At 35.7% G+C, this 18,521-nt stretch overlaps 1 protein-coding gene across 2 annotated transcripts in view; it reads left to right on the forward strand.

Annotated features, from left to right (window-relative positions):
* Positions 1–15,891, forward strand: part of LOC150109463 (frizzled-5-like) — a 95,358-nt gene extending 79,467 nt beyond the window's left edge. For both annotated transcript variants that reach the window (XM_090408427.1, XM_090408436.1), the window contains one exon: positions 12,153–15,891. In XM_090408427.1, coding sequence (XP_090264553.1) covers positions 12,660–14,546 — 1,887 coding nt within the window. In that variant the 5' untranslated portion in view covers positions 12,153–12,659 and the 3' untranslated portion in view covers positions 14,547–15,891. The remainder of the gene's footprint in view (positions 1–12,152) is intronic.
* The last annotated feature ends 2,630 nt before the right edge of the window (positions 15,892–18,521 follow it).

Here is an 18,521-nt window from a genome sequence, read left to right on the forward strand (position 1 = left end):
TTATTATAAACAAAGTATAAAACTTTTATTTATACATTTCAATTTTAGGTAACAACCTTCCTATTAATATTAAATTTTTGTTAGGAAATTTCTCATTGTCACGTAAAATCATTATTGATCTAATACATTGGCAATAAAAATAAATAAATAAAAATAAACACTAGATATCTCTCTAAATTACCGGAAAACCGTGAATTTAATCCTAATTATATCTAAAGCGTCACTTTTTTCTTTTTTCTTTTCCCCACTGCACTGAAATTATAGGGTTAATTTTAAGATTACTCTGAATGCTTTACCGACTTCTCTGCCCATCTTAACCAACGGCTTTTAAATTCACTTAGATCCAGTAATTGTTTTCTTGTTTTACATTATGAATTTATGCAGATTTCAAGATAGTTTAGGAATTAATTTTTTTTTCTTTTTTTTTTCTATATGGATTTTATGGTGTCAATATTTGCTTTCTATTTAATTTTAAAATGATCTATTTTTCTATTTAATTTAAAATGATCAGTTTGGTTTATAATTAATAATTCGGGCAACATTTTATAGAAGGAAATAAAAATAATTCTATTCCATATAGGTATGTCTAATTTTTACTTTTTTATTTGTTATTATCATTTACAATGTGATGAAATTAATTACTTCATAAAAATAAGTCTGAGTGAAAGCTACGGACGATTTCAGAACTATAATATGCGCTTATGGAGAAAATATGCGTTGATTTATAAGTTTTTCTAAAAATTGCCTAAAACCGAATAACGGCTAAATAGTTTCGATTCCGATAGGAATTAATAAAATTTATAGAACATCTTTCATATTATCAAGTCACTATTATTAGTAATTTTACTAAAATGAAATGATATTTCATTTGTTCCACATTTAATTTTCATGCTTCAAATTTATTTTCCTTCAAAAAAAAAGTTAAATACGTTACATGCATTTATAAATCTCCCAAGGTCGTTCAAGTCATGCCTTTTACTAGAGAAACTGAGTCGTTGCTTAAGGAAACATAAGGTGAGGGAGGGAAGGGTCAAGAGTTTATCGCATCAGGGGTTAATGGTCTCCTAGAGAGTTTACATCAACACCTGTTCGTTATACTTAGAATTCCTTTGTGCATTACAAACCTGGTTAAAAGTTCGTGGAAGTCTTTTGAGCTAAGAATTCTAAGTACGGTTAATTGTACGAAGCAAAAGCAATTCGGGACGGAAATGGATCCAAACAGCATTTAACGTTCATATGACACCAAGGGAAAGTAAAGTTACAGAAATACAATTCTGTTTGAACTAGGACACCTATGAAGTGGTAGTGGGGGGGGGAGAAGAAGGAAGGGAGGGTGATCATTTACAGCGCAACTAAAGATGGGAAGGGGGGGGGGGGCAGATGCGAAAAACCATCACTTTGGTTCGAAAAGGTAGTAGGCCATTACAGAGCACCAATGTTCTGGCGAACGAAATGGTTTTCACTGACGCAAGACACAGCAACTTCGAACAACCTGTTATTACCTTTTCCCGTCGGTAATTACACGGCACGTGCTCTGTGTCTGCACAATAGAGTCATCGTGTAACGAGCGTCGACGACCCAGCGTATACTCTGAAAAGATGTCTTGTCTCGCAGATCCAGATCATCGCGGCCATAAAAGCAGGGGGGGGGGGAGAGAGAGGGGAGAACGAAGCGGAGGGAAGACCCCACGCTGTAATATATGACTACAGAGAGCTGTCAGCTGCGCGAGTAAAAAGAAATCGCTTTCCGAAATAAGCTGGCAAGACTTTAAAAATAAAAAAATAAATAAAAAAAACAGGAGACAGGGGGGGGAAAGGGAGCGTACTTTCATCGTTTTGGGATTGGTATTGATATTATTCGCAACCTTTGAACTTCGTTTATTGTTTAGAATGGGAGGCAAAACTTGGGTGGGTTCTTCTTCTTGTTCTTGAGAAAGTTCCCTCGAGGGAAGAATACAAAACGGTTAAAAAAACTATAGAGAAAAAGGTAAATAAGTCGCCTCCTTTTGTATAATTACTGCTAACGTCCATTCAGTGTCTTAAAACTATTATTGGAATAACTGAATAGAATAAAATTGTTTTGTTTCATTTGTTTGTCAGCTATGATAGAACGTAATGTTTCCATAGCAACCACTTCTCTTATGTGGCAGTGTATATGTCAGTGTGTTGTGTGTGTGTGTGTGTGTGTGAGAGAGAGAGAGAGAGAGAGAGAACTTTTTAATTGACTTTTTAGGTAGTTACATGGCTAAAGTTTTTCTAAAACTGAACTTCTTTTGCCAAGAAGTAAGTTTGTGAACACACCTACAGGTGGAGTGAAGTTGATAGTTTCGATATTGTAAGAATGGAGTGGCGTAAATCTGTGTTCAAGACTGCATCTCCATGGATATGCAGAACAGTAATACTAATGTTGTTGTTTTTAATAAAGAAAGATTAAAAGATTTCAACTTGACAACGACGATCATTAAACGAAAAGATAATACATATTCATCATTACTATTATACCGACTAGGATTTGCCTTTAAAACTTTTTAAGTTCCAAAAGATAAGAAAAACGCAGTATTATGAACTACAGACCAATGAAGGACATTAAAATAAGGCTACTGGCTCATGTGCAACAGAGTTCGTGTCTTTTAAGTAGTGCAATACGAGAGAAACTCATGAGGATTTTTTTTCTTAAGTTCTTGATCAAAACGTTTTCCTTTTGAAAGTTTAAAAAAGTTATAAAAGAAAATATTTTTGTTTATTCCCCCCTTTCCTATTTAAGTGCTCACCCGAGTAGGAAGAACGTAATGGTTCACCATCCAAGTCATGTCATTTGACTACATTTCTGTATTTATATAGATAAAGTAGATATCGTTACAAAAATGTCCGATAATTCATCCGTTAACCGATAGGTAGCGCTCGCTTCTGAGATTCGTTTTCATTTTTGAGTTATATGACATAGGACAACCTCCTTTCTTTTTCAAGATGGGACGTGTGCCTCAGCGATTTAAAAATTCATCTATTTTGAGAAGGATAAACGATAACATAATCCTACTGATTAACAAGTATTAATATCTAAAAGTAAAAAGCAACGAAACGTGAATGAATAACATTTTCGACGAGTGTGACCAACCAGTTGCTTCCGTTTGGTCCGAAGATAGATCTAATTTGCATCTGCATATTCAGATATTTCGATATTGTTATCGCTGTCTAGACTTGATTTGCATTAGAAAATAGCTATATGCTTTAGACGCATGACTTTCTCCATTGTGATTTGAAATGTAAATTATGCTTTTATGTTAAAAAGGTCTGACAGCCAAATAAAACATTAGCAAACGAAAAAAAATCCAGCTCAGTAGAGTAACCACAGTTTTGTCTCTCCTTTCCCCCTTAAAAAGCTTTTAATGAGGAGCTTTCGAGTGGCCTTTATAGCTTTCGTTTTACCCCCCCCCCCCACTAAGCTCGCGAATCCCTTTCTATATTTACAAGATTTCAAGGCATATTAGCTACGCTGGGTATCACTACAGCAGCCTGAAATTATAAGTGATGGTAAATTTCTTTTTTTAATTCAACCATGAAAAGGCTTTTAATTTATTAAATTAAAAGTAAACACTTAACAAAATGAAATTTGAATTTGCAATGAAGATTAGGTGCAGATGATGACGCAGAAAACATTCAGAAAGTTTTTTCTAGATATGAACATTATTTTTTCTTTCTGTTTTTTTTTTTTTTTTTTTTTTTTTTTAGATAACCAAATTCAATCTAGAAAGAGGAGGGCAATACTTAAGGCAAGGCAAATGTTCCCAAATAATTTATTGTTTATCCGAGTGAAAGTATGAAAAATATTTTTTTTTATTCAAGTCCGTATAACATCCTTGATTTGTGTCTTCAGCACTGAATTAGTTTAGTAAACTTCAGCCCTGTATAAATATGACGAAGCTTTTATGTTCTGTATCAACGTTGAATTGAACATATAAAACACCATTGACTTTTTTTTCTTTTTTTTTGGCGCCGATCGGATGAACCTAATGAAAACGATTTAAGCCAACATCGTACATGTACGAGCTTGATTTTGTAAGCGTGATTCTTCTTGAAGTGAGTTTAACCATTCTCAATATACCCTAACAATGGTTCTGGGAATAAAGAGAACCACCCTATCAGATCGGGTTTTGAAAGTCCTGTATAATACGATGTGGGTTTACGCGCATGCGTTAAAACAATTCTTTCTGAAATGTGTACATTGCAAAAATAATGTCGATATTTTTTAGACCATTTATGTATAGTAAACTTCAATTTCCTGTATATAAATGGAGTCCATTTATCCAGAATGCCCTGGATGGTCAAAATGATGGTTTTAGCTGTGATCACGAAAAATTATTTGATCTTTTCACGTACAGATTGTCCATATAATATCGTAAACTTTTATATAACAGAATAAAATCGTTAACATAATGTTTTATTTATTTATTTTGTATTATAGAAGTATCCTAGTATGTCTATAATAGAACATTCCACGCTTAATGAGAAATGAAAACGATAGGTGGCGTGACTGGGACGTGTCAGTCTGAGCACGTTTTTATTTTATTTTATTTCATGCGTTTAAATATTCAGTTATATTTTATTTCAGCTTGTGTAAATAGTTCAGACACGTTTTGTGATGTGTGTGTGTGTGTGTGTGTGTGGTAGTTTCGAGGAGGGCAGTGAAAAATGTGTATTTTGCTTACTTTCCTCGAAATTTGTAGGTTTAGATAAACCGCTGGAAGCACAAAGTTCGCAGCACCTGTATTTTCCAACTCAGGTAATGAATTCGAACAAAAAATCTCATGGAACAGACAAACATTACTATTTTTGCTTGGCCGACATAATAACACTAAGTAAATAGAGCATTTTCAATCCAGATCTTCTATCTACTATAAGGCCTATAGATCCATAGGCGCTACATATGACAATGTCTCCAAAGTCACTTAATAAATGCATAGAGAATCTCGAAAATTTACACAGAAATAAATTAAATGATCCCTGTGAAAGTATCTTTGCTACAATTTCCAAGTCTTTCGAGCTCAAAGAAGTCATTTTTGTGTGGGCACACGTAAGAACATTAACACTGCAGATTTGAAGGAACGGTCTGAAGAACCACACTCAAAGTCCAAACATGTATTACAAAAGGTTTTTCCCTTGATTACGAATTAAATTAAACCTTAATTTAAATTATATTCTTGGTTTAATCTTTTATCCAAGTGTAAGCAGACATAGTTTGCGCGTGAAGTATCTTCACGACTAGGTCACTTATAGATAGAGGCTGCTGGCTTCGCGCATCAATTGCCTCAGTATCCCATAATGCAAAGCACACGCCCTTTCGGATGCGTATAGTGCTATGCATTATGGGAAGATGTTACTACCTACACCTGTTTCAAACAACTATTCAGGTCTCATCAGCTTCTATTTGCAAGTAGCCTAGTCGTGAAGATACTTCGAGTCCAAACTATGTTTGCTTATATTTGGATAAAGGATTAAACCAAGAATATAATTTCTTGGCACAGGTCAATTTAAAAACAATAACAGCAAACATTCACCGTTTAAAAAATATAATAACGAAATTTCTTAAGAAAAACATCTTTATTTCAAAAGATCAGCTGAAAATATGTGCGCAAATTTGAAAGTGAACCTTCAAGGTCCTCTTTTTTTTTTTTTTTTTTCTGTCTTATTTAGAGTATTTCTCTGAGAGTGTTGGTAAAGAAATTTGAGGGAAAGATTTCGCCAGGATATAAAAGACATGGAAAAATGAGATACCAAGGAAAACATCAACGTGATGGCAGATTACTGTTGGTTTAAAAAAAAAAAAAAAAAAAAGAATTTGCAGTGCATCAGATAAACATAAAAAAAGGCCATTTAGGGATAACGGATGATTTTCTTCATAAAAGATTGGGAATTCCGAATAAACATTTACATAAACATGTTCACATTTTCTCGTAGCTTGATTCAACTCCCTGGTTAGTGAAAAATCTGTATACTACGATCATCTCAGATTCGAACCATGTGTGATAAAGCCTTTCCGATAGCACAGTGTCCACTGCAAAGCTTTTATAACCAAGATACCCCAGGTTAATATCATTTACTTCAATTTCAATTGCCTTTCCATATTTCATTCTGATAGCATTTTCTATCAGATGTGTACTGATTGCATTCCTTGAATATTTTCTGTTTTATCCTTCGTTACCGCATTTATTAAATTTTGGAATTACTCCAAGCCAACTGGAGTAGGGTTTTTTCCCACCTTTATCATCTACGATTCATTTTTGCTGCACTTTTTACTCTATTTCTAAAAAAAAAAAAAAAAAAAAATTTACCATCTTTACTGCATCTTTTATGTTATTTCCTAATTTCGCATGACTGTTTATCTGCTGTCACACGTGACTTAGCTTTCATACAATTTTCTCTATATTTTCTTAGAGCGTATGACTTACTAGTCAAGAACTTTCTATCAGGGTATTCCAAAAATACTCTTTCTATTGTTAGCTCCGCACCCAAAAGAGATAAATTATTGGGAAAAAAAAAAAAAAAAAAAAAAACGAAGACAAAGAAAAGATAGTGTCAGGTCTCCACCTCATTTTCATACTATTTTTCTCTCTCTTTCTCCACCGCGTAATATATTTTTCACAGCCATCGTGGTGAAGCCCTTCGGATTATTTTCACTTTTCTTATCTCTGCATTAACTTTTGTCATTCTTAAAATGAATACTCTTGAAATGTGCCAGTTTAAGAAATAACCAGAAGCGTGAGATGGAACCAAGTTCAGTTCTGTGGGAAGGATGTTCCAAACTTTAAATCCAATCTGTCTTCTACAACCGTTGAAGTGAATGCACTTGTAATTTATTTTTTCGCGAATATTTGTAAATTTGAGTCTATATTTGACTACTCGAAGCCGTTTGCCTTCTGATTCTTTGTTAAAACTTTCTCAAAACTTGCTCTTAAAATTTGCTCAAAATTAAATGGTGATCACTTCCTATTTGAAATCCTCCTTACATATTCTTGTGTCTTAGAGTCTTTTTATTCGAGTTTGTTTGAAACTGAGGCTTTGATTATATAATTCTAATCACTCACATTAAGAAAAGTATCTTAGTATTTCTAGAATCTGATACAAAATATAAAAGTTTTATAAGACATAAAATAGAGTATAAGTAGAACGGTCGTTGTAGATCTCGACACTGTCTTCTAAATTTACGTTATAAGAGAGTGTAATCTTTTTTTTTTTTTTGGCCATACGGTATCATTGGAAGCGCAAGATTGCATGGAGTCAGATAAATGAAATTCCTTGCAGTTATTTCGGTTATAGCATTAAAGATCGCATTCGATATTGTCAGCAATATCAGCGAACTAATGTTTTCCCATATCATCTAAGGAATGTTTTTCCCCAATGGGATTGGGCCATCACAGATTTACATTTCAACCACAATGGCCAACAACGAGTGCTCTAAACCGGTGTTCTTAGTTCGATTTCAAGTTCTAACTTAGACAAGCAAAGTAGAGTTATACGAACCACCTGATGCAATCGATATCATTCCAGAAACACCACAAAAAAGGGACCGCATCATAAACCTAGAATAAAGAATGGCCAGCACTCATTTTTATTAGGAAAATTGGCGGCGTAGCAGAGGCAAACCTTACTTAATAAATGATACTCAATACTTAACGCTTCGTTACAAGATAAATTCCAATTATTTTATTTTTTTTTTACTCATGTGATAAGTACATTGCATGCTCATTGCCATACTCTAGGTCCAAGTTTCACAGTATTCACGAGATTTCCACTAAGGTAAAGTCTGCCTGGCAGAACCACGTTGGTGGGCTTTTCTCTGGCTACATTATTAAGAAGTACACTCTCAGATGTTTCGAAACTGAAGAGCGGGACGTCCAAAATAACCCGGAAAATTCATGGATGGATAGCTGTGTTTATAGATGGACTTGCACGTTTGTTTGCATAGCGTAGTTCCTTAGTTCTAAGGAAGCCATTGCTCCATGTTTATTTGCAGTCATAATTTGACCTCCAGAAGCAGTTTGTTGACATTAACAGTCCTCCGAAAAGCAATCCTAGGAACATTTAATTAGCTGTACGTTATTATTTGAACTCCGATCACCATAAAGCACCTTTAGAAATATGTTTTAGCGCGGAGGAAGGGGGGGGATTCGTTGCAACCCATTCGTGTGGTTACCCCCTCACTCCATACTTCACACGGAACTTGAGCTGCCAATGTGGAAGAAACCAAATCCGACCATTTATTGCAACGGACTGCCATCTTTATAGTCGACTCTGCCCATTTGGCTTGGAAATAACATGCAATCAATCCTTTTCACTGTGCCTTGTCTAATGCTAGCGGGAGGCGTTAAAATCTCCGGTTACCTTTTCCCCAGACATCATTCAAAGCGTCTGTATCGCGGAGTGAATTGCGGGAGAGACATAACTCTTGTTCCTTTCCCCCCTTTCTATTCCCCCCCCCTCCGAAGTTTGGTGATGTGTGCGTAAGGCCTGTATTCGTTATCAGGTGTGGGCTGCAACCCTCCTTTTCTATTACAACTCAACGCTTATTTCGAAAGGATACGGTCAACAATTGCAATGATAATGCACTTTTTTTTTTCCCCGTTGCTATAGTAACTGCTTCTCCATCTTACTTCATCATGTTAATCGGGCTCCAATATAATCCAGTGTTAAATTCATTTTAGGAGTTTCTGTATTTATTAAGTATTTTACTAACATACAGTGGAATTCGAATTTAAAATCCCGTATTTAGTATTACAAACTTATATTCGAAAGGGTAGAGATCTAAAGTGTTCTGCATAAACAGTAATGCCTAATTTTAACTGTCAAAAAATATATTTAAATTATTTCTATAAATAATAATAATAATATTTATTAAAATAATTCATTTTTAAATATTTATGAAAATCACTTACACACCTTTTTAAAAATTTTATAAATACTAATTATATATAAAAATCTTCGGAATTTTAATTGAAGTCTAGTATAAATATAAAATAAATATAAAAATGTTTTTGTAAGCCACATGACCTATATTTAATTAAAACTTTATTAATTTAATTTCATAGTATATTTGAGGTAGTTAATTTTTTTCTTTACAAAAAGATCAAATCGAAAATAATTTTCGGAGAAATTTTAGTCGATTTCTAAACAATAATAGGGTTCGCCTGTACAATTCCATTGAATGGTAGTTCCATATCTAACAGCCCTAATAACACAAATGTTGGAGGCTAAAGCATGCATGCGTGTGTGTGTGTTTGCAGGGGAGGGTGAGTATGATATAACAGGTTCAATGCAACAGCTGAAACAGACACAAAAGGGAAGAGATGCGGATGTATTATGAAGAATGGGGGAGAAACGATCTTGTCAAGAGCACACACAGGTACAAATGCAAACAACAGCATCCTCCCGAGACGTACAACACATCTAATAAGAGAATTTCGCTTAATGGTGAGATACCCTCGTATCGATGGTAGTAGTAGGATTCTAGTGCGCAAGTGCACGCGCCTACATACACATATATCTGAAATATGTGTACGTGGCTACGTATTAATAATTCACATTCGTTCTAATGATTCAATTTCCCGGTATCTTAGAAGCGGCGAATACCTCGTTTCCTCCGAGGAGTCGCATACAAACATGACGTCTTGCAAGGGAAGGCACCAACTCGCTTGCTCTTATCATTACTTCCTGTATTAAAGGGACTACCCCGGCGGTAAATGGGAAGGGGTTAGTTGGGGGGGGGGGTAATGTATTTACTTGAGATTTTGTACAGGAAGAGGGATTTTGAGCTGATACTTCGAAGAAATGAACGTATTTCTTTGAAGAACTATAAGAACAAAAATGGAAGAGAAATTGTTTTCTTCCATACTTCTGAAACTTTAAATCCAAGACTCGTTTGAAATTAATAATTTTTCCTCCCCGAAACCGTAAATAATAATTATTATTTACATAATAATAATGGACATAATTATATTGTATAGTTTACATTTATTTTCATATTTTATTAAGATTTAACATTTCAATTTTTATGTTAGCGAATATTAATAACGCCCATGTGATAAATTATTTTAGTTTGTTGTTGATTAAGACTGACATGATATCAGTTATTCATAAAACATATAAATAAATGAAATATGAGAAAAAAGCCATTAAATGAGAAATTAACGGGAGAAGGAATAATATTTTCAAAACTAACATCCCACACCTTTCATTTTTTGCGATACAAGATTATGTAATAGTGCAATGGTTCCTCTTAAAAATGATGGTAGACGATGACACCATACTCTTGGAGGGTAATGAATGACAATGCTTTAGCCAATGAAGTTCTAACTGAGGCTCGGTTATTGCTGTTACCCTCCTGCCATGATCAGAGCTTTAATGGCTCAATAACAACTTATCCTTACACTGTCCTCTACAGATAACGGGGAAGATGAAAAGCATTCTTGCTTCGCCCCTTTAAGCCAGTCCTTATAAGGACTTAAAGATGATGGGTCTTTCATATGATATGCAGGCCATTTCTGCTTAGAGCTGGCTCTTGTTTTTTTCTTAACTCTGCGGAGGCAACGGTCGAAAAAAATTGTAGCGTAGGTCGCGTTCATTTGTAGTATGTGCTAAAATAAAAAAAAAGATTGCAAATATAATATAATACATGGTGGTTTATTTATTTTCAGTTACAATCTACAAATTATTGAACAAAGAAAAAAAACAACTCCTAACCAATACTATACTGGCATCGGAGTTCGCGGTATCTCTCAGATACAATTTACTATCAAATATCACTTGCACTTTCGCATTCGACTCTGTCATTCTCATCATCGGACTCGAGTAACAAAATCGCTGAATCTTTTCAACATCTGATGGATTATCCAATCGGTATATTTTTCGAGTCATTTTCAACTGTAAATAAATAAATAAATAAAAACTAAACCAATACTATGCTGACCAGTAGCGCACCCAGAGGGGGGGGGAACAGAAGGACCTGGCTCCCCCAAAGAAAAAGGGAAAAAAACACTAGAAAATTTTCAAAAAGCTTTTGAAATTTTTTTTTCTGTACTACTTATCAATTAGCGATCATTGCAGATGCTCAGTCATGGGTTGTATGCGATGCGTAGTGTGTATTCCCAAATCGTCTAGTCAACTCGGCCTCCCCCCCCCCCCCAAAGTTTAAATCTTGAGTGCGCTACTGATACTGACATAGGAGGTATCTCTCAGATACAATTTACTATGAAATATCACACACCTTAACATAACACGTGTTAAACCAAAACTGATCGCATAAACAGTGTGGAATATCATTCGTAATAAATGCATGCGCTGCTACTCACGACCTCCAAGCTATACACTGGATATGTGTAAGAATATTTATATAAACAATTTGCATGTATCTGTCAGATCAGCCGCGACCTCCGCAGGGTTAAAATAAATGAATAAGTGGGTGTGTGTCGGAATATTTTAGTTCTCTGCAAGATATTACTCCTGAACTCTTCAAAATCAGACTATTAGAGAAACGATGGTCTAGTTTAATGCATCTTTTCTTTATAATCTATTCGTACTTTCCAATGTTTCGTAAACCAAGATATAAAACAAAAAGATGCACAGTTTTCACCTGTATAATTATTCAATTCTCTTTCAATATCTATTTCTCCATCTTGCGGTTTGTCTTTGTCTCACAGAAGTCTTTCTCTCTCTCTCTACTGTACCCAAATTGCATAAACAGTATACAATATAATTATTTCAGTAGTTTTCTCTTTTGTTTTTCTCTCCATTGTCTTTTTTCTCTCTTTTCAACTTTGTTCGCTATATTTTTGCATTTTAATTTCATTAATATCCATTTTCTCCCTGCTGTCTTTCTTTCCACTCACCCTAATTATCTTTTTTTTTTCTGTTTATTTCGTCTTGTCATCGCTATCTCGCTATATTTTTCTCTTCCGATCATTATCTTTACGTGCTCCATCTTTCTCACTTCGATTTGTCACCATGCTATATTAATCTTTACACTCTTTCTTCGAGCAATCTTTGTCCGCTGAGTTTATCATCTATTCGATGGAAGTACCTGTTAATGAATAATTAATATTTATAAACAATACAAGTAGAAAGATAGCAAGCTAATTACATCTTTCTCTTTTTCTTTCACAGGTTAGATGTATGCTAAAGACAGCGATGACAAGGCTAGTAGCAAAAGCTCCGAACCATTCAAGTAACGAGTGGCCATTGGCTGATTAACGTGTGACGTCTTCGTTCAACGTATTGCGCATGAGTGCAACACTGACAAGTAGGGAAGTCGCACAAGGCAGCAGTCAGCGAATGTGTAACGGCTGTCGTGAATGGTTCAATCAGGGGCGTACACACCCCCATTGAGTAGATCCCGGCAGTTGTGAGCAGTCAAGGGTGACATCGGTTTAAAATTCGACAGTCGATGTGTTTGCACGAAAAGTGGAAAAGGTTAGGTCAAGTTGACGTTATTTCGCTATCTTTCCCCCCTCCTGTCTTTTAGTGTTCCCAAGTCTTTCACCCCCCACACCCTCCCCCCTCAGTGTTCATCCGTACACCCACTAGAAGGCGATGAAACCAATGTGGTGCAAGTCATTGCTAGCATTTAAGGTGATCTCGAAACATAAGTGAAGCAGAAAAAAGAACTCCAAGATGGATGCAAAGCTACGTGTGATATACGTCATCTATTTTATATTCTACTTATCGCTTCGATGGAATGGGACAAAAGCTGCTAATCCCAAAGAACGCTGCGAAGAGATCACAATTCCGATGTGTAGAGGGATAGGATATAATTACACGTCAATGCCCAATCAGTTCCATCACGATACTCAAGAAGAAGCTGGCTTAGAAGTTCATCAGTTTTGGCCATTGGTAGAAATCCAATGTTCGGATGACTTAAGGTTTTTCCTGTGTTCCATGTACGCCCCGATCTGCATCGAAGACTATCAAGGTCGTTTACCTGCCTGTCGATCGGTGTGTGAAAGAGCTCGAGCTGGATGTGCTCCGATTATGAGACAATACGGATTTGCTTGGCCCGAAAGAATGAACTGTGAAGATTTGCCCAAATACGGAGATCAGGAGAGACTGTGCATGGATGCCAAAGAAGGTGCCCCTCCCGAACAACCGGACTCGAACATTGGGTCTCTATATCCTCGTGTCAAAGATGGACGCGACAGAGAAAGGCGTCCTACTTATAGGGGGAGGCCTTATCGCGGAAGAGAAAGGCCTGATCTTTTGGTTCCTGGCAGTCATCATCCACCTGGGATCCCGGCAGGAATGCCCGGCTTAGGCTTCGGAGACACGGGCGAATGTGGGTGTGACTGTCGTTTTCCCATGGTCCGCCTGGTGGACAATGATGACCGACGCTTTTACAACAAAGTCGAAACGGGAGGGATTCCCAATTGTATGCGACCTTGCAGGGGAGCGTTTTTCACCAAAGACGAAAGAACTTTTGCCACCTTCTGGATCGGCCTGTGGGCGGTGTTGTGTTGCATCTCAGCTAGCCTAACTGTCCTCACCTTTCTCATTGACATGACCCGTTTCCGGTATCCAGAGCGACCTATTATCTTCCTGTCTGGATGCTACTTGATGTTGTCTATCGGATACCTCGTCCGCTTGGGTCTAGGACACGAAGCCGTTGCTTGCGACGGTCCATTCATACGGTATCACACATCAGGTAGGCCTGCAGCCTGCACTGTAGTCTTCTTGCTGGTTTACTTCTTTGGCATGGCCAGCTCTCTTTGGTGGGTCATTCTGACACTCACGTGGCTTCTAGCAGCGGGTTTGAAATGGGGTAACGAAGCCATAGCGGGTTATTCTCAATATTTCCACTTGGTGGCGTGGTTGGTGCCCACCGTGAAATCTATAGCGATCCTGGCGATGGGGGCTGTTGATGGCGATCCTGTGGCCGGCGTGTGTTCCGTCGGAAACCAGAACGTCGACCACCTCCGTGGTTTCGTCATTGCCCCTCTGTGTGTTTATCTCCTACTCGGCACGTCTTTTCTTCTAGCGGGATTTGTGGCCCTTTTCCGTATTCGTAACGTGATCCGACAACAGGCTAGAGCCAAAGCAGACAAATTGGAGAAATTAATGATCCGAATTGGGGTGTTTTCCGTATTGTATACCGTGCCGGCCACCATCGTCATTGGCTGCTTCATCTACGAGCAACACTTCCGCTATGATTGGGACCGTCGGGTGACCTGCCCTTGCACCGCCCCTGACCGTCGACCTGACTACTCCGTGTTCATGCTCAAATACTTCATGTGCCTGGTAGTAGGAATTACCTCCGGTTTTTGGATCTCGTCCGTCAAGACTCTGGACTCGTGGCGTCGTTTCTATGGCCGCCTGTGTTTCCGTAACAGCCGACGAGGTACAGCGGGTGTTGTGGTCGCGGGTGGCGTAGGCAGCGTGGCCACGGGGATGGGAACAATTGCCGATCACCAGGGACATAATCCGAGGACGTTCAAGCCGTTGAGTCCAGCTAGTCACGTGGGGCACGTCCCCCCTCACAGCAAACAGCTGCCTCTTTCTCATGTGTGACGCCGAGGCACAAACGAACTGCAGTGAACTGGAAAGAAGTGACCTCTGGCGGTCATCCTTAGACCTTGGATACGTCAAATAGTGGTGCTCCCACCCTAGCTAAATCAGGTGAACCTAGAGTATACGAAAAGGGTGTAGAGATAGAGAGAAAGAGAGAGATTTGTTTAAAACGCACTTTCTTGGTGCTAATACGTCATCATGAAAATTCGTATCTTAATGTATATATTTGTTTCTTAAGCATTATTGTCTTATTATGCTGTTTCTCACTCTCTCTATCTGTCTATCTTTCTCTCCATTTGGCCACCGGTCTCTTCTCTCTCTTTGCCATAAGCCAATGTTTCCAAAGTGTAGATATCACTGATCATATCATGTCTAGAAAGTAGATAATCGTTGCATGTTTAATTATATATATATTTTTCTTTTGTTACTGTTTTCTTTTTACGTAATCGTGGCCATAGCTTCAGTTATCATTTACTCATGGGATTACGAAGAACGAGATAGTAGCAAAGATATAATTGTAAATGTGTACAATAGAGGTAAAAGTATTTCTGAATCAAGAGACACCAGCCATAGTTTAATATAACCATCTTAAATTATGAATATAATTGCCGATAGATGGCGACCATGGACAATTTCTAAGATCGATAAAAAAAAAAGTAAAAGAAGGGAAAAATTGATATATTTGTGTATATAAGTGTTTATATATCAAGTGATTTAACAAAAGATTTCATCTATTAGAAAAAGGTTATGTTTTCGGGTAATTTTCAAAACGAAAAACTTCAATGTGGATATAAATATGGTTATTTGGATCGTAAAAATGAATTTTCTGATATAATAATTTAACTAATTAAAAACGCCTACAATCGACTTATTACATGATCTACAAACGCAAACATTTCAGATATTTTTAAAGCATAGTTCTTTCATTTTTCAGAATAAGTATACCCAACAATAAATGTTGTTATTTGGATCGTGAATTTAAATCATATTCAACTAGAAAAGTTATTTCAAGTTAATCAAAATTTATTCCCCAAAATCTTTTCACATTTAGATCCTATCCAATTTATTTAAATACGAAGGACTTAAGCTATATTTAGATTTCTCTGATAGTCTAAATCAAAATTTTAGGTTTATAATTTTAATGCTGCCTAAATCAATATTTTAGGCTGTATCAGATTTTCGCATATTCGAAGAAAATCAAGGCAGATTAAAAATTGAATAAAAAGTAAAATTTAATTCAACGTAAATAAATATTTTAGGCTTGAATATTTTTTGATGCAGCCTAAATAAAATATTTTAGGCTGTATCAAATTTTCTGAAAGATATGTTTTCATAGCTTATAATTTAAGTGTTTTAAGATTATATTTTTAAAAGTTGAAGCATTTTTTAAGGTTAAATATACAAACAAAATATACTCATGAACATGAAGAGCTACAAAAAAAAAAAAAAAAGTTCCCCTCTTATGAAATATTCATTTTAATGTTTAGTAAGTACCTCCATTAACATTAATTCAAAGCTCCTGGACACATTATCGTTCACAAGAAAAGCATGGTTAACTGTGTTACCATAGAAATGCATGAATGCCAAGGCGTAGAATTAGTGTTGCACGTCTGACACAATTGGTCATATTCAGGGTATCTGAACGTGCCATGGCGTTCCTTCATCTTTCTCCTGTAACCAACTAATGGCTTTCATTACATTAATGAGTGCACTAATTACCTTCATTAACAAATCCCCTATTCCTTTGCATCAACATGTGAATGCATGCGAATTCATAATGGTAAGGATAAATTATTTAAAAAAAAAAAAGTACCTTTCTGACGAGTTCTTACGTGAGAGAAACAGTCATGACTTCCAAAAGAATAAAAAATAAAAATAAAAGTATTTAGACTGCAAATATTTTATACTCCCCCCGATATCCGTTGCCTATTCCCCTCTCTACAAATCATACTTCCTGTTAATTATCGAATTTGAAATCGTTGTGGTGATAATGACTTCGCACTAGTCTTCAAGAATTCTAACAAGGACTTTCTCGCTCAGCGATAAATAAAACCCTCATGTTCTTGTGTGTAAGGAGTGTTTTCGATGTCAGCGTCAGTTCGGTAATTTATGGCAAGTAGAGAGTCTTTGCATGCAGAGCATGCGTCATTGCTTTGAGTTGGCAGGAGCAGGGCAATTGCTCGTTCGTTTCTTTAGGTGGGGGGGGGGGGGGTATGAATTGTGTGGCTCCGGAATTGCCAACACTCATTCAATTTTATTCTTTCTGCTTTTCAATGGCATGCCGCAAAGACGCGTGGGTTTGAGTTGTAATTATATAGTAAATAAAGTAATATCATGTAAAGGATATAGGTTACTGTCATCACTTTTACAGATAAAAACAAGTAAATGGAAAGAAAAAACAATCTTTGTTTAGTTTTGTATACGGTCTATTGTGCAAGAGTAAGAATTAAAGCAACCATATATTTTTGTTCGTTATGTTTGTTAAATCAACAAACTGTTTTGCACTGCTGACAAATTAACAACAAATGAATTTATTTTTCTGAAATAGTATTTCATTTAAAATATTTTATTAGAATTAAATAAATAAAATTAATATAAGAAGAATGTTAGCGATTTTATAATTTTTTTTCAAGTGCACCTTTTTCTTTTTAATATCATAAATATACAAAAAAAAAACCTAATGAATTTTAAAGGTCATTTATAAATCTTTCCTTCAAATCGTCCTTCTTATCCAACAACGGGGAATAAAAGCATCTTGGTTCACCCTTCTGGCCAATGATGGTATGTTATGTTAAAAGGTCACTTAATTTGTTGTTAAATTTTAAGCAGACCCACTTTGCATGTATCGTGTTCGTAACAATTGGGGTTTTAATTACGCTTTCGTTCATTATGGAAATAAGTCTTAATTACTTTCTTTCTCACATAATTCTACGCAGTTCGCATATTTTTTGACGTCCTTGTAAGTATTGTGCAACTCAATTTTTATATAAACAACGTGACATTTTTAAGTATATTGTCATGACTGGCTAATATATATATTTATTTATGTATCCTCTGTTTAAGATTTTTTTGATAGTCATACGTCACACATTTATTTTAATGGCTACTTTTCATTAAAAAAAAACGCATTTTTTTTTCTATTGCTAGAAAATGCTCAAGCTGATTTCTAAAATATTTATTAGAAGCTTTACTTTTTATAAATAATGATTGACTGTTGTTCTACAAGTCGTGTAAATAATCAAAATTTCTTTAAAACAATATACAGTTCAAATTTCAAGCAGTTGATATGATCAGTTATGAAGGCGTTATCCCTAAGTATGATCAATAAAAGGAAGATCAATCCACGAAGTATTAAATTAGGATTTAAAAAATAGAATCCAGATCTTTCTCACATTAATTTAGATAAAATATGTGCATTAAATACGGAGTTCCATAGCAATTAATTGTATCGAATACTAGTTAAATTATTGTGTTATTTCCATTATAATATAATTCAAAAACAGGTGTATTATATATGTAATTATATGTCGCAAGAATATGACAAATTTCATTAGGACAAGGAAATATTGTAACAGTTTCCGACTGAGTGATTATTTTCCACTATCATAAAAATCCTTAAATTTATGTTTCATTTCTGAAGTAACAAATACATTTGCCACACTGCAAATATTATATATTTGCAGCTATATTGTAAACAAAAGTATCCTACCTTTTTCTTTTAAATTTATAAGGTACTTATAGTTCATCTTAAGAAATGAAGATATAGGGTACCAGTGGGGACTCTTCAACAGTCTGAAATAGCACTTGATGTATTTTTTTTTTATTCGCGTGTTTTCAGGGTTGAAACCATTTTATTGCTTCTATGCCGTAAAAATTTTCTTTTATGACCTGTTTCTTAGTTTGAGCAAACACACACAATCTGCGTGGATGTTTTGCCTAGCAAAACTATATTCACCACGTAATGGGGATGAATTT

This window comes from Typopeltis vanoorti, chromosome 2 (assembly GCF_054136105.1).
Source record: "Typopeltis vanoorti isolate ZY-2024b chromosome 2, IOZ_Tvanoo_1.0, whole genome shotgun sequence".
Classification (NCBI taxonomy): domain Eukaryota; kingdom Metazoa; phylum Arthropoda; class Arachnida; order Uropygi; family Thelyphonidae; genus Typopeltis; species Typopeltis vanoorti.